General features: G+C 39.1%; 1 protein-coding gene across 3 annotated transcripts in view; it reads left to right on the top strand.

Annotated features, from left to right (window-relative positions):
* The window catches only part of PRSS12 (serine protease 12), a 72,679-nt gene that overhangs the window by 8,374 nt on the left and 39,219 nt on the right, over nt 1-25,086 (top strand). For all 3 annotated transcript variants that reach the window (XM_032333276.1, XM_032333274.1, XM_032333277.1), the window contains exons 2-4: nt 5,633-5,771; nt 8,735-8,913; nt 13,849-13,999. In XM_032333276.1, the coding sequence (XP_032189167.1) occupies nt 5,633-5,771; nt 8,735-8,913; nt 13,849-13,999 (469 nt within the window). The remainder of the gene's footprint in view (nt 1-5,632; nt 5,772-8,734; nt 8,914-13,848; nt 14,000-25,086) is intronic.

The raw sequence follows: 25,086 nt of genomic DNA, 5'->3' as shown, positions 1-25,086 counted from the left end.
ATATTTTGTCCACGATCTGAACAATAGCTTGATGTCACCAGCATTCATTCTTTCTGGTTCCATCAGAACAACATCAATGACTAAAATTAATTATTTTGTGCTTCTGTGAAAATCAGTAATAGATGAGAAAGGATTTGTATGGTAACTGTAATTTTATTTTACTCATTTGTCAAATTGTGATTTTAAAAGATTTAAAAAATATATAATTAAATCTGTTCAGAAGACACTACTGCTTCCCTTTTGCTGGTATTTCTTTCAAACAAGTGACTGCTATTCTCTAAGTACCTGTTAGTTAATGAAATAGGCGTAGCTTTTCATTTGGTTTATTTTGGAATGAGTGGGATTGAACAAAGACAGCTGACTCGCCTGATTGCTTACCTAGTATTTCTTTTAGGTCTCCTTGAAGTATAGAGTATGAAAAGGATCGTTTCGCTAGCTGTCCAAGGAGGGAAGGAATGCTATCACGCTCCATGAGTTTGCTAGGGCTGTTGGAACAAGTACTGCAACTGAGCGGCTTAAACAGCAGAAACATAGAGGTTCACAGTTCTGGAAGCTGAAAGTCCATGGTCAAGGTATCAGCAGGGCAGCCCTTCCTCTGAAGACATCGGGGAAAGATCTGTCCATGGGATCTCTTAGCTTCGGATAATTCCAAGGCTTGTGGGATGTAACCCTGATCCTCAGATGCTGTTCTCCCTCTGTGTGGGTCTCTGCGTCTAAATTTCTCCTTTTTATAGGAACATAGTCATACTGGATTAGAGCCCACCCTAATGACTTCATGTTAACTTGGTCATCTGCAAAGACCTTGTTTTCAAATAAGATCAGATGTATAGGTAGTGGGGGTTAGCACTTCAACATTTTGGTGGCAGGAGGACTAGAATTCACCTCGTAATAGGCTTACAAACTGATAAACTAATGAGACTTATGAAATGAATTTTTCTGGAAGATTTCTTTGTCTCCACTGAGACTGATAAAATGGTTAAAGGGAGTTATTTTGTAATGTCTTTTCATTTCGGGAATTCCTGTTTTTTGTTTTTGTTTCTTTATTTTTTTTTAATTTTAAGTAAATCATCCGCCACACATGGGATTCATACTCATGACCCTGAGATCAAGAGTCACATGCTGTGCTGATGGAGCCAACTAGGCAACAGCGAATTCCTGTTATTTAGCAAAATTGCCCTTAAAGCTAATTTGAGTAACATACATCTTTTTTTTTTTTTAAATACTTTATTTATTTATTTGACAGAGATCACAAGTAGGCAGAGAGGCAGGCAGAGAGAGAGAGAGGGAAGCAGGCTCCCTGCTGAGCAGAGAGCCTGATGTGGGGCTCAATCCCAGGACCCTGAGATCACGACCTGAGCCGAAGGCAGAGGCTTTAACCCACTGAGCCACCCAGGCGCCCGAGTAACATACATCTTTTATGTTCCTTTCTTTTATAAAACTAGAGTTATAACTACAAAGAAGAAAAAGAATAGAAAACTAATATGGCAATAAGTTCAGCAGTTTGGGCAGGGAATTAAGGTGGTAGAACTCTGAGCATTATTGCACATTGACACATTTTTGCTTTTACGTAATTGTAATTAACCAACAGACAGTTGACTTTTTTTGGTGTTTGGGGGGGTGGTGGGCGACAATCTCTTTCAAGAACTCTGGGCAGTCCTCTCCATGACATGATATCACACATAGCTTTACAGTTCCAGACGTTCTTCCGGAAAGTTTTGTTTTGTAATATTGTAATGCCTGTTTTAGTTGTCCTGAAACCTCTATTTGAGACTTCAAATTTTAAATTTTTATTATTAACACATTTTAAAAATAGAAACATTTAGAATAGAATAATTTCCATCAGACTGGCACTTGAGAAACTTTAAGCCAGGGCAGCCCATGTGTTCCAGAGACATTAGCTGACACTGTGAGGAGCATTGCAAAGTGCTTCGCTGGAGTAGGAGTGTGAGGGAAGGAAGAGGGATCAATTTTTAATAATAAAAGAGCTTTATATTACTTTAGCAATGTAAATGAGTTTACTGGGCTTTGACCTTTGTGGAGTGCTTCATTGTTTCACTGTTTTTTTTTTTTTTTTAGTTGAGTTAAGGATATTTCCCTCCCTTCACTTTGCAATTGTGTACCTCTAAATTTGTGCAAATGTATAGTGTTTCTACAAATTTATACAGCCCGTGGGACTCCTCCGTTGGGGGGTCAGCCTCAAATGTAGATCACTGGAAAATAGTCATTTCTCTCCTGTTTGCAATGAAGAGGTTAAATAAAACCTCTTCAAGTTGTCTTACCTTCCTCTCTGGCTATTTCTTCCCATAAAATGTTTGATTGATTAGTTGCAATATTTCAGATAGAATATTTCACATAGAATGGTGAAAGCCACATGACATAATGCATAAAGTACATTATGCAAAGAACATGAATGCATAGACATGAAAAAGACATTGCAGGGTCTTTGCTAGGGTTCAGAGATCGGACGGTAGCAAGGACAGGAGTCTAGGAGATAACTCGGAGACAGAGGAACAGTAGGAAGGGTAGGAAACTAGGAAATAGGTGGTCATGGCAGTTGATTTGGTCCAAAATCTTCTTCATAAATTGAGAGAAATGAGTTAGGGTTTTTGAGATTTTTACCATCTTGGCCATTCTAAGAAAATAAGCGTAACAAGAGCAAAGTAAAACCAAAAACAGGGCGCCTGGGTGGCTCAGTGGGTTAAGCCGCTGCCTTCGGCTCAGGTCATGATCTCAGGGTCCTGGGATCAAGTCCCACATCGGGCTCTCTGCTCAGCAGGGAGCCTGCTTCCTCCTCTCTCTCTCTGCTTTCCTCTCTGCCTACTTGTGATTTCTGTCTGTCAAATAAATAAATAAAATCTTTAAAAAAAAATAAAAAAAAAAACCAAAAACAAATAAAAACTGCTACTTATCTTAAATGTAATCTAAATTGCGCATTCAAACTTTTATTATTTTGGAGCATGTTCTGATATTTTTTAAAGTGCTCTTTCAAATAATTATTTGAAGAATTATGCACTATATAGAATTATCTTCCATTAAGAACTACTCACCCTGAGTCCAAAGTAGATAATTTGTCAGAATATGTTAGAAATTTTTATGACCTTAGGAGAAGGATAAACTGGGTGAGGGTGGAGATAAATGAGGAGGGTGTGGGAGCTGGGGAAGTTGGTGATGGGAATGGATTCTGACAGAGAATTCATTAGTCATTGACTTGCAAATTGACTTTCCAGAATTGTAAATATTTGTATTCACTTGTTAAAGGAAAATTGGATGAGCACTCCACATTTCTTGCCATACAGCTAAATGAATCCAGGCTTTCATAGCATGTTTGGAGAATCTGAGAAAAGATGGTGGAAGTGATAGTTCACCTGGAAGCTATTTCCAGCTCTGTCTTTGCCATTATCATGATGCACGGGTAGTAATTATACTTCATGCAGAGTTTTCTGAGTCTTATCTCCAAATGCCTTTATCATTTAAATAATATGCACACATCATTTCTTCTTGATAGCTTTTTGGTGATGTAGGCAGTATTTATATTTTATTATGATTTTTTTTTAATCATGCATAAGTAGTGTTCCAGTTTGTTTTCATTACCAGAACTTTCTTCCAACACTTGACATGAGTAATTTGGAGAAGGAGGTTAATAAAGAGATAATATATTAATTTAAATATTATTTCAAGTAATGTTTGTTTGAGGTGAGCTAATGAATTTTTTGATTTGAAATAAAATTCTGGTATTTGCGATGTGCAGGATATTATGTAGGTCTCTATAGAAGAGATTTTGTGGTTAAAAAAGTCATTAAAGTTCAGTTAAACTCTTCAGACCTGTTTCTTTAAAAATGTTTTGCAGGTGGGGCACCTGGGTGGCTCATTGGTTAAGCGGCTGTCTTCGGGCCAGTCCTGATTCCAGGGTCCTGGATCCAGACCTGCATCGGACTCCCTGTTTAGCAGAGAGCCTGCTTCTCTCTCTCCCTCTGCCTGCCACTGCTTACTTGTGATCTCTCTCTCTCTGACAAATAGATAAATAAAATCTTAAAAAAAATTGTTTTGCAGCAGTGCTTGGGTGGCTCAGTCAGTTGGGCTTCTGCGTTTGGCTCAGATCCCAGGGTCCTGGGATGAAGCCCCGTGTTAGGCTTTGCTCAGGGGAGAGCCTATTTCTCCCTCTCCCTCTACTGCTCCCCCTGCCTGTGCGCTTTCTCTCTCTATAAAATAGATAAATAAAATCTTAAAATTTTTTTTTTTTGCAGTTCATGCTTTTCCTTTAGCTAAACAGGGCTTCCTCTTGCATAGTCTGAACTGAAGAGGTTTGGAAAGTATGAATGATGACTTAGAGATTTATCTGCCATGTGAATGATCCATGTCCGTGCTCTCTCCTGAATAATCAGGATTTGGCAGTGTAATGTTTTGCCTCCATTTATTATTCTTTTCTTTGAATTAAATGACACTTTGTACTTGTCATGAGACAAACAATATGTGTTTCTTAAACAGTTACATTTTTAAATGATGATGACTTGGAAAATAATGGGTGCCTAGGCCAGTGCAAGTGAAATGAATGGGTAATTTGTGAATCTTATATTTTGGAAAATTATTTTAAAGCCATACTTTGAAATAAGTTTGAAATATGCAAAATTTGACAGAATTTTTTGGTAGAACTTACTTTCTTAATTTCTTTACCTATGAAATGAAGGTCATCATAAGTGGCTTTAAACAGCATTTTGTGAAATCCTTCAGCTGTCCGAGTTTGCTTCGGTCTCTGCTTAAAAGTCCCACTTGTGGTCTCCCAGTAGCCACTTCGAAAACCAGAGCATCATAATAAGAAGAGAAATGTAGGGCCTCAATCTGTCTGCACTTAAGGGATGTTATTTTTTACTGGGGTGCTTGCATTTTACTTTTGACTCTTTTCAAGACTGAGTGACTCAAATCATGGACTCTGGAGCAGCTAAGTGAGGATAATATGTAAGGGGAGGGGAATTTCCAGGGACCCTCAATTAAACCAAACGATTCTGCCTGGTGGGAATTTTCCTAAGACTGATATTAGGCAATGTCATCAACACGAACACCTTTCTGAAATTATAGGCATAATATTTGGAATTTCATGACTACTGCTTGAGGTTAAAAAGGGAAAAAGCTTTTTGCTCTTTTGTGGTGAATAAATCAGATGGAAGGAATATATAACACAGTAACAGCTAATTTATAAGTAGAGCACTGAATTTCATTTCTGTGCTTCTTATCTCTGACCTCAGGTGAAGTGGAAGGTGATACATACATGATAAGAATTTTATATGTGATGTCATCTAATATTTGGGATGTAATATCAGACATTAGTCATACTCTTCCGCTTTTCTCTTTTTAAAATATAATTGGACTTTCTCTTTGCTTAACTAAAAAAGAAAGCATAATTACTATTAACACTATGATGTTAATTACCAAAAACATAAATAAAATAAAATAAAATAAAATAGAATTGAATCTGTGAAATCCTCATTTAAACAAAGAACCAGGGCTGAGAGAGAACCTGGAGGCCAATTGTTCTGGCTGGATCTGCTTATGTGGAAAAATGTTAACTGAGGACGGGCTCAGTATGTTCAAATGTTTATTTGCTATTAAAGGGTTTTGGGATTCTTTTCTACTTCAGGGTCAGTGCGGCTTCGAGGTGGCAAACATGAGTTTGAAGGCACCGTGGAAATATATGCAAATGGAACTTGGGGCACAGTCTGTGGCAGCCACTGGGATGATTCTGACGCCTCCGTCATTTGTCACCAGCTGCAGCTGGGGTGAGTTCTCGTAGCCTTGCCCACATCAAGCTGCTCATGTGGGAGAGTAATGGAGGGCACCCATCACTGCCATGGAAAGATGATGCATGTTTTCCTTCCTTTGGTCTCATTCCCTCATTGTCACTTTTCCCTAGAGTTATAAAGAAAGGGCCCTATGGGGGAAGGAATACTAACTGGGAAATAAGCAAATGCCGAGTGGTCAGACGTTAAAAGCATCCTTTGGTCTATGTATTTAAAAATCATCCCTTAGCCCTGGGAAGTCAGGAACATGATTCTGAGGATTGTCGTTTCCCAGTAGCATCATCTGCACATTTCACTGGCTACTTGTAGCCGTCCACAGCTTCCATCTCTCTCTCTCTCTCTCTTTTTTTTTTTTTTTTTTAAGATTTTATTTATTTGACAGACAGAGTTCACAAGTAGGCAGAGAGGCAGGCAGAGAGAAAGAGGGGGAAGCAGGCTCCCCGCGGAGCAGAGAGCTCGATGCGGGGCTCGATCCCAGAAGCCCAGGATCATGGCCAGAGCTGAAGGCAGAGGCTTTATCCCACTGAGCCACGCAGGCGCCCCAGCTTCCATCTTTCTGTGCGGGAAGGAGGCGGAAGTCCATCTGGGCTCTCCTCCTGAGGTGGGAAGGGTGTGCTGTCCAGGCCTAGGGTTTCTGTGCCCAGCGTGTCCTGCTAGAGGGGGCGGCCTCCGTCAGCGCCCGCAGTGCCTGCAGCAGCCCGCTGCTTCTCCGCGGCTCTCAGCGCTCTCTACGCCGTGGGTGCTCGTTACCTGCCACCGGCCCGGGCACCTTTACGCCACGTGCCCAGGGGCTTCCTCCGGAGCAGAAGGCTCCATTTTGGAATGAAAGGTTTTGCTTTTGTGGTTCTTATTCTGTTTTTGTATCTCATTTATTTTATTTTTTTGTAAATACACTTGCCAGATGTTTTTCTTGGCCTTTCTCACTAGAGATCTTTAGAAAGCATGGAAACTATCTTGTCATGAACAGGCAAGTCCAAAAGACTGAAGAAAGTTTTGCAGTTTACGAGTATTTTGGATTAATAATCAGTGAGCGGTAATATTTAATAGGAGGATAGAAACGATCAACTGCAGTCAGGTCAGTAAGAATTTTAATTTGTCCACTTCCTCCTGTCTTCCCATTAGGAAGGTGGGCAGTGAATATTTAATAAAGACAAACCCTCCTGAAGGCTTTAGTTTTGTTCAGATTTTGATGCTGTTAAAGCAGCAAGTAGGCTTAATGTACTTAATTAATTAACAATTTTTAAAAAATGGATGTTGGTATAAGTCAGGATAAAAGAAGGAATAAGGCTATACAGCCTATAAAGTGTTATGGTGTTTGAGAATGTTAATTATCGATTTGATCGATGAATATTTTATCTGGCAAATAGTGGTTGGCAGATGGACAGGACACAGAGCGTGTTGACCTGACGCTTTTTATTTTGAGGGCCTCAATATGTAACAGATTTGTAGACTGGTATCAGTGTCTTCCTTAAAATACACATGTATATGTGCTTTTATTAACCCTGAAAATCAGGAAACAATATGATTTCCTGTGGGAGTGACGTAAAAAACCAACACACTGTAGTGGAAATGTGAACTGCTGTATGGTTACTAGTCTTTTGGTTGATGAAGAAAAATAAACTATCATTCTGCAAATAGAAACTTCAGATACACTGATCTGATTACTTATATCATCTTAGTTGCTCCTTTTTTTTTTTTTTTTAAGTAATCTCTATACCCAACATGGGTCTCAAACTCCTGATCCAGAGATCAAGAGTCCCATGTGGACTCTCTGACTGAGCCAGCCAGGCACCCCTTAGTAGTCCATTTTTATTTATTTATTTTATTTTTTAGTAGTCCATTAAAAAAAATATAATTAGATCAGAACATCTCAGAATTATTGTTGTTAAGAAATGTTCATATTTTGATATACCTGAAATGTTTACTGTTTGGTTGATGGTAGAAGCTACTGTATGGAAATAATTCTAGAGATTACTATGTTAATTAGATAAGCCTTTATCTTTTTAAAATTTAATATCAACTCATACATATCAGAGGTTACTTATAAAATATGTAGATTAGAGAAGCTAAAAGCAGAGCCCATCTGCATGTTACCATTTCATTAATTGATTGCAAAGCCTTGCAACCAAATACTGTATATAAGGTTTTAAAAATTTTGTGAATGGATTGCCTCTCCTGTGATTATCTTACTTATGTGTAGTAGTAATCATTTTGAAAACGCTAGCCTAGGGGTGCCTGGGCAGCTCAGTCAGTTAAGCGCCTGACTCTTGAACTCAGACTCAGGTCATGATCTCAGGGTCCAGAGATTGAGCCCTGAGTCATGCTCCCTGTTCATTGGGAAGTCTGCTTCTCCCTCTGCTCCGCCCCCTGCTTTGCTCTCTCTCCCCGTCTCTCTCAAATAAATAACTAAAATCTTTTAAAAAGAAAAAAGAAAGAAAGAAAAGAAAGAAAATGCTAGCCTAAAATGTTGGAGTAGAAAAATTGTCACGCATCCAGACCAGCCCTCTTTTTAGAAGGCAGAGCTTATAGAAACTCACAGCTTAGGGCAATTTGTAGCCGAGTCCAGACTAGAATCCATGTCTCACTGAGCCACATGACATACTTCTTCCACAAAACCACCAGGCTCCTTTTTAAAATCTGTAGTATTTTCCCACATATATGTATTTTCCCCTAAAATCAGCTGTAGGTAGGAAAGGCACATGCATACCATTATTTAAGATGATTAAAAAGATTGCCATAGGTAATCAGTGCAAGTTCTGATCTGACATTTTGATTTCCTTGAAACTTATGTAATCCATTATGTTTTTTTCCTCCCACATCTATCTTTTTTTTTCTCCTAAATCTATCTTTATTGATTTCTTCCACTTAAAAAAAATCTAAATACTTCCACAAAAAATTTCACCTATGTTCGATAAACCTAACCTCGATCATTGTGTTTCCAGGCGAAAAGGAGTCGCAAAACAAACCCCATTTTCTGGACTGGGCCTTATTCCCATTTATTGGAGCAATGTCCGTTGCCGAGGAGATGAAGAAAATATACTGCTTTGTGAAAAAGACATCTGGCAGGGGGGGGCGTGTCCTCAGAAGATGGCAGCTGCTGTCACATGTAGCTTTTCCCAGGGTAAAAAACTCTCTTTTACTTTCATTGTGTTTTCAGCAAGATTCCAGATGATAAAATTGTCTTCGTTAAATCATTTCCTCAACGAGTTTAAATACAGACAGAAGCCTGAACCATCGTATTATGTAGTCAAATAGTCTTCAATAAGAGTGCATCTAACATTCTGAATTCCTTTTGACTTTCAAATGATATCTCACTCAACGTGTTTTCTATTTTATCTAATTTGCTTACAGAAATATTGCATATTGTACATGAAACGTTTATTTTGCTAATGGAAGGTCATGATAGAATCAAGATGGAAAATTATCTTGGGGGGCGCCTGGGTGGCTCAGTGGGTTAAGCCGCTGCCTTTGGCTCGGGTCGTGATCTCAGGGTCCTGGGATCGAGTCCCGCATCAGGCTTTCTGCTCAGCGGGGAGCCTGCTTCCTCCTCTCTCTCTGCCTGCCTCTGCCTACTTGTGATCTCTCTCTCTGTCAAATAAATAAATAAAATCTTTAAAAAAAAAAAAAAGAAAAGAAAATCATCTTGGAACCCAGCAACTACAACAAAATATTTTCACTTTATAGGATAGATTATAACCGTGGTACCAACGTTCTCCTTTGAGTTGTCAATAGCACATTGCATAATACGGATAACTGCTTCGGATAAAGGCTCCTTCCAAGCACTATATGCTAATCATGAGATGATGACCATGGTTTAGCACACATATATGCATATGGTCATATGAACATACGTGGAAGAGGGAAGAGCTGCTTTTCATGATGGCTGATGGGTTTTCTGGAAAGCATGGTGTATTTTAATGTGTGACCAGAACCTTGAAACTAGCACCCTGTCACAGCATCCCTTTTTGCATTCTCCTTGGAGATGGCAGTGTGGTCAGATATTCCAGGTCTTAAAAAGCTAGCAGCCATCCCAGGGCATTGGTTTCTGCTGGAGCGCAAGAATCAGGAGAGGAATGGAAACTCTCTTACCACAAAACACACAGAGCCTCAATTTAGAGTAATTGCGTGAATTGGCTGGAAGAACCAACTGGAATATAGGGTGCAGGTATGTGCTTTAAGAACCATTGTTCTTTTTTGAGTGGGCCAAATGCATGTTAAATCTTGATGTTTTGGAAATTTTTCCTCTTCTTCCTTTGATTCTCCACTTTTGGGTAATGCTACTTTGGGAGGTAGATGTTTATGCATTGCTGCTTCAAGGATGATGTGATTTGGGTTCAACAGTGCGTTACTTTTTGTAGATTATTGCTTGTACTCATGCTCCACCTGTTGGGTAAAATGTTTGACATTTTTAAAGTACTGAAGTAAATAAAATCTTGAAAACAATAATTATTTTCTTTCAGGATTATCTTTCCACTTAAAAAATTCCTTTTGCGGGGCGCCTGGGTGGCTCAGTGGGTTAAGCTGCTGCCTTCAGCTCAGGTCATGATCTCAGGGTCCTGGGATCGAGTCCCGCATTGGACTCTCTGCTCAGCAGGGAGCCTGCTTCCTCCTCTCTCTCTCTCTGCCTGCCTCTCTGCCCACTTGTGATGTCTCTCTGTCAAAAAAAAAAAAAATTCCTTTTGCTCTCATCATCTATTCACCTGTTTATACTCCAGTTGTGAAGATAAATTGAAGGTCATTCTTAAGCATATATGAAAATGTGAGCGGTTGAGATGAGATAAAAGTGAGAGAGAAAAAAGACCAAGTGAGAAAGTGAAAGGAAACAGCTGAGATCAGCAAACACGGAGTCTACTTACTTTAAGGCATAGTAATAATAGATCTTTAATACATTTTTTTAGTTTGGAAATTACATTTAGTGCCCTGTCATCTAGTACTTGTTGTTTTTCCAACACTTACAAAGTAGGAAATTGAGTAGCAGTCCTAGATATAGGAAATAGTAATTTAAATGAACATGTCTGGGAGTTTTATTTATCCGTAAGTTAGCCATGAGTCAACTACCTCACCAAATGCTCTTTCAAATGATTTTTTGTGTGCTTGTTGGGAAGATGTGGGATGTTGATGAAATTTTGTCTTTGAAATTTTCTGTATTTTCACAATTACTTATACAGCCAGAAAAAGCCCACATATTTTAAAATAAAACGTGACACTAAAAATATAAGGTAGTAGGCCATAGAATTCTGGGTTGTAGGTGATTTTAAATTTCCTCTTAAAAATTTTTGTTTTCCAGGGCACATGAGTGGTTCAGAAGTTGGTTAAATATCTGCCTTTGGGGGCGCCTGGGTGGCTCAGTGGGTTAAAGCCTCTGCCTTCAGCTCAGGTCATGATCCCAGGGTCCTGGGATCGAGCCCCGCATCGGGATCTCTGCTCAGTGGGGAGCCTGCTTCCCCCCCTCTCTCTGCCTGCCTCTCTGCCTACTTGTGATCTCTCTCTGTCAAAAAAATAAATAAAATCTTAAAAAAAAAAAAAAGTGTCTGCCTTTGGCTCAGGTCATGATCCCTGGGATTGAGCTCCCTGCTGAGTGGGGAGCCTGCTTCTCCTTCTCCCTCTGCAGCTCCCCCTGCTTGTGCTCTCTCTCTCTCTCCATGTGTCAAAAAATAAAGTCTTAAAAAATTTTTTTTTTCTGTTTTCTCTAATCTTACCATAGTGGGAGGGGGAAGAGAAGCAGGGGAGAATATAATAATTTAAGAAACTAATACATTTTCCCATTGTTTCTATATTTTCCAAGCTTTTTAAAGGAAAAATAAACATAACATGCAAATACGTTTTTTAGACCACTTAGCATCAGTTAATTATAAGAAGCTAATATATAATGCTGAGAACACTTATGTTTATTAAAACTATCTTTATCCTTTTTACAAATTGTAAATACTAGTTGACTTACGTAAATAAGCTAAATTATGAAGATCAGCATATGAGTGTATGTAAATATTCACTAACCTGAATTTCTGATTCAAAATTGAGGTATGATGTTTGAATATAAATATGAATATCCCAATACCATTTACTGACAACTGCTTACACTGTGGGGGAATTAGAAGCATATTTCATGTGGATAAATGGTTAGCATTTGGCAAAAGCTGCAATTAAATTTCTGAATAGGGGCCCAGCCTGTTCTGAAACTTTTACCCTATTACATCCTTTATTCCAGAAAAATTACACTGTCTTGCTATTTCCCAAACACATTCAACTTTGTGCTTCTGTACATTTGCTCATACTGTTCATTTTGCTGAACTGCTCTTACCCTGTCTCTGACTTCTGAAATCCCATCCATCCACCTTGGCCCTCTTCAGATATCAGCTCTTTCAGAAGGGATTCCAGGCTACCTCCAATGGTAAGCAAGCTCCCTTGCTTCTGAGCCCCCACAGGGTCTTGATGATCTTCTCTGTGCTCATTTTGACCATGTCCTTAGGTGGCAAACTTCCTGATGATAGGGTCTGTCTAGTGCTCCTTTAAATGCCCCTGTGGGGCTGCCTGGGTGGCTCAGTGGGTTAAGCCTCTGCCTTCAGCTCGGGTCATGATCTCAGGGTCCTGGGATCGAGTCCCGCATCGGGCCCTCCGCTAGGCAGGGAGCCTGCTTCCTCCTCCCTCTCTCTCTTTCTGCTTGCCTCTCTGCCTACTTGTGATCTCTCTCTGTCAAATAAATAAAAAATCTTAAAAAAACAATGCCCCTGTGGTGCCTAGTATCTATTAAACAGAATTGAGTGAATGAATATTACTAAGTATTTTTTCTTGTTTGGAATATTCTTTCTAGGCTTCTGGCTGTCACTTATCAGTCCAGTCAGTCAACAAGTATCTATTACATGCCTTCTGTATGCTGGGTACCTAAGATACACAGGTGAAAGAGAAAGGCACGGTCTCTGTCCTGAGTTCTAGCTGTTAGGAGATAGACAATGTGGAAATCAATGAATCAATGACAGTCTTAGATAAAATAAATATTTGGAAGGCAATGTAGTAGAAAGTAACTTTTTGTGCTGTGTTGGTTAGGAAGACCGGGGAGGCCTCTTAAACAAAGGGCAATTCAGGGTTGAGAACTGAATGATGAGAGTGATGAAGGCAGGGAAAGACCTGCGGGAACACTTTTCAAGTAGAAGGAACTGGAAGCGTACAAACCCTATAGTGGGAAACACCCTTGAGTGTTTAAGAGACAGAAGGAAGAGGGCGTTGTAGGTATAGCCTGGGGAAGGAGGCCAGGTGTAGAGAGGGATGTTCAGGACACTAACAAGGGCTAGCTCAGGGCACTGTGGACCGTAATAAGGAGTTTGCAACGGGAAGCCTTTGGTAGTTCTTAGAAAATGAATATGAGCCGATTCATACCCAAGTGAATTCTCCAATCTTGTTTTTTGTAGGTATTGGCCATGATCACTACCTTGTATAATGAGTTAGATGTTAACTTGATTTCTAAAAATACAGAAATATTTCTGTACCGAAGACAAGGATGTTACAGACATAAGTGCCGTTTTTAAGAATTACATGTTGGTAATGCTCAAGTTACTGTGCATAAAAAAATTAGTGTCCCCACTACAATACCATAAAAATCAAATGCGTTTCCAATAAACTATAGTTTTGAGTGTGTCTTTTCTGGCTTCTGAGGTTGTTGGAGGAAAAGTGAATTTGGACTACTTCCTCTTAGGAGCTATTTGTATGGACGTCATTCAATTTGGAGTATTTTTTGAAATAATTTTTATTGAAAACTTTTTTTTTTTATTATTAAGTAAACTCTATCCCCAACGTAAGGCTCTGACTACTCACAACCCGGAGATCAAGAGTTGCATGCTCTACTGACTGAGCCAGCCAGGCACCCCCAATTTAGAGTATTTTAATTGGTCAAGAATACTGTAATACATACTAGATGTGTGTGCGTGTACGTGCAAATCCCTGAAGTGGTTTAATAAATATGACTCAATTATTGAGAATGGCAGATAAATAGAATATATCTAATCTCATCATTCAGTTCAAATGTATAGGTGTAATTTGTTTCTGATTTCACCCGGCACAGGCCCGACGTTCCCCGCCATACGCCTCGTGGGTGGGAGCAGTGCGCGGGAAGGCCGAGTGGAAGTCTACCATGCTGGTCATTGGGGGACCGTCTGTGATGACCAGTGGGATGAAGCAGACGCAGAGGTGATCTGCAGGCAGCTGGGCCTGAGGTTTGTTTTTATTCTTACTTCGTTTCAATTTTGGAATCTCTTCTTCCCACATGCAGAGGCATGTGGCTGTGTGTTTAAATTGTCCAGTTCCTCAAGCAAATAGAAAAAGCCACCTTGCGATCTTTGTGCTAGGTTGTAGCTCCCCGAAGAGAATTTTTGTGTACCTAGAGGTCTAGCCTGTTTGTATCTGGATTCAATTGCTTTTATATCTCTGAGAATGTCACCCTTTTACTTCTTTTCGTTATTTGCATTTATATTATTCCCAGGTAATCACCAGCACTGTCGGTAGCAAAGACTTACTGAAGTCATCTGTTCTTAGGGTTTAACTGAAGTTCAGCTTCTGCCTCCAAGTATTATCTCAACTTTTGACTTTGCTTTCTGATTTGTTAGGTATGTGCTTAGAAGAGAAGATGTTTATTAATGTGCAAAGGAAATAATTCCCACATAGGATGTGGAAATGAAGCATGTGTAATAAAAACAGCGGTATGAAAATGAACATTTCATGCTGTACTAAGTCCTATTCTGGAATAGTGTGCTATAATTTTAGTCTTTAATCCCTTTCTTTAGTGATTCTGAACATTGGTATAACACGCCTAAAAGTTTCTCTAAAATCATATTAGGAGATTGGAGTGCCTGGCTGGCTTGGTTGGTTGAGTGTCCAACTCCTGATTTTGGCTCAGGTCATGATCTCAGGGTTGTGAGATGAAGCCCCTCCGTGGGCCTTGTGCTAAGCGTGGAGTCTGCTTGAGATTCCTCCTCTCTCTGCCCCTCCCCCCTCTGGCCCGACACTCTCTCTATAAAATAGATACATAAATCTTAAAAAAAACAAGATAAAATTAGGGGCTCTTTTTGAAGTTGATATTTTACTTTAAATTTGTAAATTTCTTCCTTTAGCTTTTTGCAGGTGGTGGTGATAGGTTGGCCTCTTTAGATCAAAGCTTACTGTTCACGGATCACTTTCTTTTCAATTAAGCATAATCCTTGACACTGAAGCATGATTTTTGAACCTTACACCATTTATACTTATTTGTTTTGTGATTGTTTTTGCAACTGCCCCCCCCTCAAAACTCTGTATTTATAATGAAACAATTTAACGTAAAATATTGACATTTTAACATTCTATCTCTAAATACTTCAGTATATTTCTCTTAAAAATAAGAGCATGGTGCTACTTGGCCAAATTAACATTATCACAACCAATATCATTGGTAATTACCACTTTTTTTTTAGAGAGAGAGAGAGTGTGTGTGTGTATGTGCAAGTGGTGGGGGAGGGGCAGTGGGAGAGAAAGAGAATCTTAAACAGATGTCACACCCAGTGTGGAGTCCTACTTGGAGCTGGATATCACAATCTCGAGATCATGACCTGCGCAGAAATCAGATGCTTAATTGAATGAGCCACTGAGGTGCCTCCTGGGTGATCATTCTTAACATTTTCTAATACCCCAACACAGTGAGTTTCCTGTAGTGGCCCCCTCAGTGTCCCTGGCAGATGGACTGTCTTAAGCAGAATTTAGTCCAGGATCATGCAGTGCATCTGGATGTTGTGTACCTGAAGTCTCTTTTGAATCTAGAACAGCCTCTTGTTATTCATGACACTGACTTGTGGAAGGGAAAGACGTTTGTTCTTGAGAATGTCCTTTCCTCCCGGATTTGTCTCATTTCTTCCTACTGGTATCATTTAGTTTACTCCTCTGGCTCTTGTAATTCCTGACATTGGAGGCTAGATGCAAATGTTTGATTAGATCAAAGCAGGTATTTTGGCCAGGATTTATCACAGGTGATGTGTCTTGGGGTCTTACCACTGATGGGGCTAAGCTTGAGCACTGGGTTAAGCTGGCATTAGCCTGATCCTTCACTGTAAAGTTACATTTCCTCCGTAACTGATTCTGCGACCTAATGGCTATTTCAGAGTTCAGGTATAGGACAGGACCCGCATGGCAAATCCAGTGTCTCTGGAGCTTATAATTATCAGTGGTGTGAAATTACTGTTATGATCATTTTCTTTGGGTGGGTTAGAAATAAGGCCAACCATTCCTTTTGAGAAAAATTCTTATTAAGCATTCGTTTTGAGACTAGATTTTCAAAATGTTCTGAGGGGGTATCGATTTCAATACTAATCTTCCTCAAATTTCCAGGTGTTGCTGTTAAAATGAACACAGCATAAAGTTATCATGTGCCCTGTACTCAGAACAACCTGGATCTGTGTCCTACTTCTGGATATGAGAAAAGTTACAGAGTATCTCTTCGTGAGAGAAAAGTTACAGAGTATCTCTTCGTCCGATTCCCTATAACGTATTTCTTGATATATAGGGACTGTTGTCTAACCCAGGTTCTAGAGCAGTTAGCACACTTAATAAGTATATAGTACACATTGGCTCTCAAGGTCAGTCAAATTATAGTTGAAAGATGTTTTTAACATTCAAAATAAACTGAGCATTTGGTGGTAGATTATCCAACACTAGTTCTCTATTCAGAACTTCCATTTAGTTAGCTGTATCTATGAATTTCATATTTTTAAAACATTCTAGGGTGTTTATATGTATATTTACTGGTGATCAATTATGTGGTGCTAATTGATTTTCATGTTAGTTACTAAGAAACCTATGTCTTTGCCAAAAATATTAAGAACTTGAAGGGTGGATCGCATCTTGACCTTTTGGCTAAGATCAAGTGAAGAACTTGAAGGGTGGAGTAACAGTGTATTTAACATTACTAGCTGCTGTATGGATTACTCTAAACTTAAGCTGTAAGGCGTTTTTTAATCTTCATATATTTCTGTGGGGGAAAACGCAGGTTTGCCTAGAAAATTTAGAGTATCCTGGAGATACACTGTGAATATTGATTATATTTATAATTATAGAAGTGATTCTAAAAATTTGTTGTAATGTGAAATTCTTTCTTGAGAGCCAAAGATTTCTTTCACTTAAACAGTTCTTAAACATAGGCCTTTTTTTTTTTTTTTAAATATTTATTTATTGGACAGGGAGAGATGACAAGTAGGCAGAGAGGCAGGCAGAGAGAGAGGGGGAAGCAGGCTCCCTGCTGAAAGGAGAGCCCAATGGGGGGCTTGATCCCAGGACCCTGAGATCATGACCTGAGCCGAAGGCAGAAGCTTAACCCACTGAGCCACCCAGGTGCCCTGAACATGGACCATGTTGACAAACAATAGTCTATTACAGAGAAAAGATATAGAGATGGAATCACCAGGAAGACTGTATTAATGTCGAACACATGTGAAGGCCAAGTATTTACATCTTTCTCGAGCATTAGCTTATTGCTATCTTTTGAATGAGGAAATACATGTTTGGAAAAGTAATTGAAAGGAAAAATACCTGCAGATATACAAGGCGGCAAAAGTCCTCCACAAGCCTACGCAACAACCAATGATTCAGCTTGGTAGACATTTGTTTTTATTGTCAGCACTCTGATGCTCTGAGCTGATATTGTTCGTTTTTGCCTTTCTTTCACTTGATTTTATAGTTCTCTTCTAAATTTGCATTAAAGCAATATTCTGCACCTGCTCCTCCTTTATAATTTGTTTGCTTATTTAGTAGCACAGCACTTTCAGATGAAATAGTTTTTAGTGGCACATGGTTGATAACAGCATAATTTTGTTGCTTGTCTTGATTTATGATTTTTTTTTCCCTAAGCAGATTTCATCTCTTTATTTGTTTGTTGAATTTCCAAAGGGAAATGACATCATGCCTCCCTGGAGTGGTGGTTACAGTTTCTTCGTGAGATGGTGATTTGTTGGCTTTCTTTTTCTTCTTCTTTTTTTTTTTTTTTTTTTAAGATTTTATTTATTTATTTGACAGACAGGGATTACAAGTAGGCAGAGAGGCAGGCAGAGAGAGAGGAAGCAGGCTCCCCGCTGAGCAGAGAGCCTGACGTGGGGCTCGATCCCAGGACCCTGGCATCATGACCAGAGCCGAAGGCAGAGGCTTTAACCAACTGAGCCACCCAGGCGCCCCATGGCTTTCATCTTTTAATGGTGTCTGTGGATTTTGGTAGCTGGCAAGCTTCCTAAACACAAAAGAATGACTGTATTTTTGATAGTCAAATTTGAGTAACCCAGAACTTGGAGAAAGATTAGGAGCAGGAAACGAAGCAGCCAGATGTTAGAAAATTGTCTTGAGAATGTGCATGTACACAGTGAAGTTTCAAGTAGAAACATTTTATTTATTTATTTTTATTTAATTTCAATTAGCCAACATACAGAACATCATTAGTTTCAGATGTAGAGTTCAGTAATTCATCAGTTGCATGTAACACCCAGTGCTCATCACATCAGGTGCCCTCCTTAATGCCCATCAACCAGTTACCCATCCCTCCACCCACCTACCCTCCAAAACCCTGTTTCTTTCTTATAGTTAAGAGTCTCTTATGGTTTATCTCCCTCTCTGATTTCTTCCCATTCCATTTTTAACTCCTTTCTGCTATGATCATCTGTACCCTTATATTCCTTGTATGAGTGAATCCATATGATAATTGTCTTTCTTTCTCGCTCAGCATAATAACCATGTTCTAACCATGTTCTAACCATGTCATTATAAAGGATAAGATTTCATCCCTTCTGATGGCTGAGTAGTCTTCCATTGTGTGTGTGTGTGTGTGTATACCACATCTTTTATCCATTCATTTGTTGATGGACATCTAGGCTTTTTCCATAGTTTGGCTATTGTGGACATTGCTGCTATGAACATTGGAGTGCATGTGCCCCTTTGGATCACTACGTCTGTATCTCTGGGGTAAATTCCTAGTAGTGCAATTACTGGGTTGTAGGGTAGCTCTATTTTTAGCTTCTTGAAGAACCTCCATACTGTTTTCCAGAGTGGCTATACCAGCCTGCATTCCAGGTGGAGACTTTTTTTTTTTTTTTAAAGATTTTATTTATTTTATTGACAGAGAGAGATCACAAGTAGGCAGAGAGGCAGACAGAGAGAGAGAGAGAAGAGAGAGAGAGAGAGAGAAGCAGGCTCCCTGCTGAGCAGAGAGCCCATGAGGGGCTTGATCCTAGGACTCCGAGAGCATGACCTGAGCTGAAGGCAGAGGCTTAACCCACTGAGCCACCCAGGCACCCCAGGTGGAGACGTTTTAATCAGGGTTCCTTTTGTGCAGTTAAAATAAAGACTTTTCCCTTGTCTTTCAAAACTCTTAAAAACATAGTTTAGAACTAGGACATCATATTTTATTGTGTGGATATGCCATAACTTACATAGGAATTTAAAAAATTGTAAACACATCTTTCTTAGGTTTTTTTTTTTTTTTGGCTATAAAATTATCATACAAAACTACTTTATTGAGTGGTTAGAATAAAAATGTGATACAGATTGCTTTTAAAAAAATACTTCTTTGCTTTTTTTTAATCTTACTGTTTATTAATTTTTTTTGTATTTTATAGATTTTTATCCTAAAGAGAACCTGAAGACCTTGTGTAAAAGAAGAGGAAATTAGGCCCTCTAAGATTACCCAAAGCCCTAAAGTCATACTGTTAAGTGAGAACCAAAATCCTCTTTTTTTTTTTTAAAGTAGACTCCATGGCCAGCATGGAGCCCAGCACAGGGCTTGAACTCCCAACTCTGAGATCGAGACCTGATCTGATATCAAAATGAGATCAAGAGTCGGGCGCTCAACTAACCGAGCTACCCAGGCACCCCAACAACCAGAATCTTAAGATTTCCCAGTGTAGAATTTTTTTTTCATGTTCTACTATTTGCCAAAAAGCCAGGGGTTAATAAGAATAAATACAAATATAGGGCTGAGAGAAATAGAGAAGTCAAGAGATAAAAGTTCACTGTAGGGAGAAAATGCTAATAGACTGTATTTGAGTTCCCCCGCCCCCCCCCTTAAAATGCCCCCCTGAGACTTTATATAGCCAAGTGCTTCAGAGTTAGCTGTGTAGCCAGACAAGCTTCACCAGCAGTGGTGGTATAATGCTGGGCAAATTATCTAATTTCTGGGCCTTCGTTTCCTCTTCTGTAAATTGGGGATCAGAATATAGGGTTGTAGGGAGGATTAAATGAGTTAATACACATAAACCTGGTAGACCAGTGTTGGCCTACAGTAAGTATTCCGTGTGCATCCAGTATCACTACTGGAAATACAGGGGATTGTTCTCCAGAGAGAAATCTAGGATATCGATCATTAACAATGAATTTTTTCATTCATAAGTTGTGTCACACACTGAAATTTGTAGTTAAAGGACCAATCTTTTATAATCTAACGAACAATTACCTTGCACAATAGAATTGCCTAACTATATTCTGTGTCTGTTCAAAGTAGTAACTTAGTCTGGTGCTTGAATTAGTCAGATGATACTGTTTATTTGGGCTTTTACCATGAAAACAAACTTTATACAAATACAATCAGAGTAGTCAAATAGGTTTAAGAATGTTTTGGATGAGGATCAGACATAGAATCAATTCAGTGTTTATTGGGCATTTGCTGTTATAGATATAGGTCAAATAGACTTACAGAAAATCACTTAATAAATCAGTGTATTATTTCAGAGCACCCCTATTCCAACAAATTTATTTTGTGGCTAGAGAGTAAGAAAATGGGCAATACTGGGACTTTATTACAAATGAACTGCCAGGGAGGGTGGGGGAATAATTTTCATAAATGAGGGACAACGAGCACATAACTGTTGAATTCACATGGCTTTTTTTGACTTTAACAATCCCTGAGGTTGGCTTTTGTTTTTGTTTTTTTGAGAGGTGAGGAAGGGCAGAGAAATGATGAATGATTACCTTAAGCTGGGCATGGAGCCTGATGTGGGACTCTGTCTAACCACCTTGAGATTTTGACCTGAGCTGAAACCAAGAGTCAGACACTCAACCAACTGAGCCACCCAGGCACACCAACAATCTCTGAGTTTTATGTTGCTTTCCCTAATATCACAGACTTTCTTTAAAGGCAGAGTCATGAGTTTCTTTGGTATCCCCTGAAAGCCAGCACAGTCCAGGGCACCGGGAAATACTAGTGGCTGAAGGAATGTGTGTATAAGCATCTTCTTAATTTTAATAAACTCGAAAGGGAGCCAGAAAACCTAGATGGTGTTGCATCCTAGTTTCTTAGTTAACATTTTTGTTGCTGTTGTTGTGATTAGTTCTGTGTTTTTCTGATTAGTTTGTTTCAATTAAATACTTTTGTGATCATTAAAATGTTTATAAACAGTGGGAAATATGGAAACCTATAAGAAAGATCATAAAACACCCAAGTAGTGTTTTAAGAGTGTATCTTAACATAGATGACTTTTCTCAGAGTCCTGATTATGGGGCTGCTGCTCTTCCATCTTGTGTTCTCCCTTAAGGAAGGGACACAGTTCAGAGGCAATTAATCAGGCCTTTTGCTTTTTCCTAGGACCTCTATCACATGATCTTTAACATATTTGGAATATAGTATGTATCAGTTACTCCGCCCGGCCAATCCTGAGTCACTCCCAGCTAATCATTATTTTAGGGTGTTTTTTGGGGGGAGAAGAAAGGGGGGAGGGGGCTGTTGGGTAATAAAAGGTCTTTAGTTGTTAAACTTTTAACCTAAATATTGTACCAAAAAAAATACTAATCTTTTAAAATATCTAAAAATATGTTAGCTAAGAATGTATTTTTGCTGTGTTAATTTGACCTTTGTAACATTCAGCATCTTATATGCCCAGTGGCCATCGATATTTCTCCTGTGAATAGCCTCATTGTCTCCATGCCCCTATTTTTTAAAAATGCTTTGTTGTTTTGTCTTTCATTATAATGTAATTATAATATTATTATTATTAATTTTAGGAGGTTTTTTTTAATTGCTGTCACATATTACAAATATTTCTTCCTGCCTGTTGCTTTGCCTTTTGACTCTGATTATGGTATATTTTGCTATACAGGAGTTTAAATTTATATGTGGTTAAATTAAACTTTTTTAGTTTTTTTCTGACTTCTGCGTATCTTACCTTGCTCAGGAAATCCTCTTTGTCCCAAGGTGGTATTGTTCTTGTACTGTGTTCTTTATTTTATTTCAATAACTTCTTAACCCTCCCTTCTCAACCCCTTAACTCCTTCCTTCCTTCCTTCCATCTTTCCTTCCTTCCTTCCAGTATTTAGACTTTTAAACCATCTGGAATTTATTGTTTGTTTCTGTTATGAGTTTGGGATCAAATTTTATATTCTCCCATATTCCTTATACCACTTAATCCTGGCTCAGTGAATTGTACCCATTGAAATGTTCTTCCATAGGATCTTTTTCTTTCCTGGCATTTATCCCAGGGCAAAGAGCCAAGAAGACTGTTAATTGGCCTTTCTCCAAAGCTGTCCCTTCTGGCTTCCCCATGACCTGCATTAGTCCTCTGTCTCCCTCTCCTCTGTTAAGCAACTTTCAGTTATTCTCTAAGTCAGCTTCCATATTTGCTTTCATTAATCTCTTTCCTTTAGAGCAAAGGTCACCAAACTTTTCCTGTAAAGGTCCAGATAGTAAGTACTTTGGACTTTGCAACAACTTAACTGTGCCTTTGTGGTGCAAAAGCGGCCACAGCAGCTAAGCTGGGAATGAGTGAGGCTTTGTTCCAATCCAACCTTATTTCTGGACAGTGAAATTGGAATTTCATAGGATTTTCCCTTGTCAAAAATTACATTCCTGATTTGATTTTTCTGCCTACCATTTAGAAAATGTAAAAGCCCCTCTTAGAGCATGGACTGTATAAAGACAGGAGGTATGCTGAATTTATCCCTTGGGTTGTGGTTCACTCTTCTCCACTTAGGAGCCACCAGCAAGGGCACTTTGCTCCTGTCCTGGATTCTCCCTTCTCGCAAAGGTGTGGCAGGTCTCAGGAACGCAACTGCAAGCACTTCACTTCTGGTTTGAACCGAGCTTAGTAAATAACACTGTACATTTCAGTTTTTCAGGCTTCCAAATTCCGGAACTAAGTCCCAATATACACGACTTCAGAGTTTTCTTTCCAGTGGGTATCACGTTCCCTTGTTCAGTTTAGTTTGAATGTTGTATTGAGAATATTGTCTTTTGGAAGGGGGTATTTATTCTACTAGGGGCAACTTAAAACATGTTAATTTATTCACAGCCTTATAGACTACTTTTGCAAGATCATTTTGGTACAGAATATGCTTTTCTGGGAGCATAAGTGCTGTCTTTAGAAAAAAAAAATTGCATTGGCCACTACAAGTGTTTTTGGTAAAATGCCTGTGTGCACTGAAACCCTTGAAATTGTTGGTCTCCGAGGATCTGTGTGTCTGCCACAGGAATCCCAAGTTGAGTGATGCAACTCATAGCTTAATGATCTTCTGGGCCATCATCTCATAATCCTTAATAAAAAACAACACAGATCTTTTGGGTATTTTATAGGCTACTAAATTACTCCCGTAAGTATATTCTTTTTTTTTTTTAAAGATTTTATTTATTTATTTGACAGAGAGGGGTCACAAGTAGGCAGAGAGGCAGGCAGAGAGAGAGAGAGAGAGGAGGAAGCAGACTCCCCACTGAGCAGAAAGCTCGATGCGGGGCTCGATCCCAGGACCCCAGGATCATGACCTGAGCCGAAGGCAGAGGCTTTAACCCACTGAGTGACCCAGGCGCCCCAAGTATATTCTTTAAAAAATGATTTTAGGGGCACCTGGGTGGCTCAGTGGGTTAAGGCCTCTGCTTTCGGCTCAGATCATGATCCCAGGGTCCTGGGATCGAGCCCCACATCGGGCTCTCTGCTCAGAAGGGAGCCTGCTTCCCCCTCTCTCTCTGCCTGCCTCTCTGCCTACTTGTGATCTCTCTCTGTCAAATAAATAAATAAAATCTTAAAAAAAATTTAAAATATATAAATGAATAAAACATATTTACAACCTTAAATCCAGAACATGTTGAGATTTTCACTGATTCTCCCTTTCCCATCATTCCACTGACTCTACCTTGGGGAGCCCGGAGAACAAAAGCTATATGATGTCTGTTTAAACTAAACGCGAAATGGTTTTAGATGAGTTGCTTGGCAGTGAAAAATACGCCCTTCATCAGTAGTGAGGGGGAAGCTCCTGATAGTGCCAGAGGGAAAAGGAACCAAGTTTATTGAGTTCTTACTTTGCATCAGTTTAATTCTTATAACCCTCCAAGGGAGTGATTATCATCCCTGTGTTCAAAAGAAGCATTTTGTGCTTGGAAGGTTTTTATAACTTCCCCAGGGCAGTTTTGCTTGTTAAAGATAGAGCCCAGATTTGAGCCTGAGGGCCTGTTTCCAGATCTTTTCTTCCTCAAAGATTCTGTTTGGAAAGAATAAGCTTTTTGACATGACCAGTAATATATGAACACTTATATATATGTCCACTACACTCTTCTTTGATGACACAGGTACGCATTGAAACAACTGGAAACTTCATTTAAAAAATCCTACTAATTGAGTATTGATTCCTTCTTTCTGGAAGAGTAGAAATGGCTTTTTTCTGTCATTTTTTCCTTGTAAAACAAATTCACTCACAAAATTATTTGATAATATCATTTGCGTTAGGATTTTTTTCTTTGACATTTGTCTGATTTACACTAGATATTAATCTTTAATATTTGTTTGAGCAGACTTCTCAGAGTCCTCGGTATTACAGATATCAGATTTAAGTGTGAGGATTCCAAATTTAAAAATTTTAACTCCAGGAAAATATCCTGCATAAGCTACCCTATTTTTCTTTTCCTTCCTTCTTCACACCTCTTCTTATAAACATTTCGTTTATTCTTCCTCTTACAAACTCTGAATTTCATTTTTTTTTAATTTTTAATTTTTTTTTTAGATTTTTATTTATTTATTTGACAGAGATCACAAGTAGGCAGAGAGGCAGGCAGAGAGAGAGAGGGAAAAGCCGGCTCCCTGCTGAGCAGAGAGCCCAATCCCAGGACCCTGAGATCACGACCAGGACCGAAGGCAAAGGCTTAACCCACTGAGCACCCAGACATCCCCAGACTCTGAATTTTAAACATAAAGTGGCTCAGGTGATAAAGGAATGAGTGTTTGCTCTAATGGTTAAAGGTTTTAAGTTTCAGATGTTTTGAGTTTTGTTTTAAACATGTGTTCTCTTAAAAGAAACTTTTGTAATATCTAGTAAAATTAGTCAAACA

Source organism: Mustela erminea, chromosome 2 (genome assembly GCF_009829155.1).
Source record: "Mustela erminea isolate mMusErm1 chromosome 2, mMusErm1.Pri, whole genome shotgun sequence".
In the NCBI taxonomy this organism is placed as follows: domain Eukaryota; kingdom Metazoa; phylum Chordata; class Mammalia; order Carnivora; family Mustelidae; genus Mustela; species Mustela erminea.
Note: the sequence above shows the minus strand (reverse complement) of the source record. Positions and strands in the feature narration are given on the sequence as shown.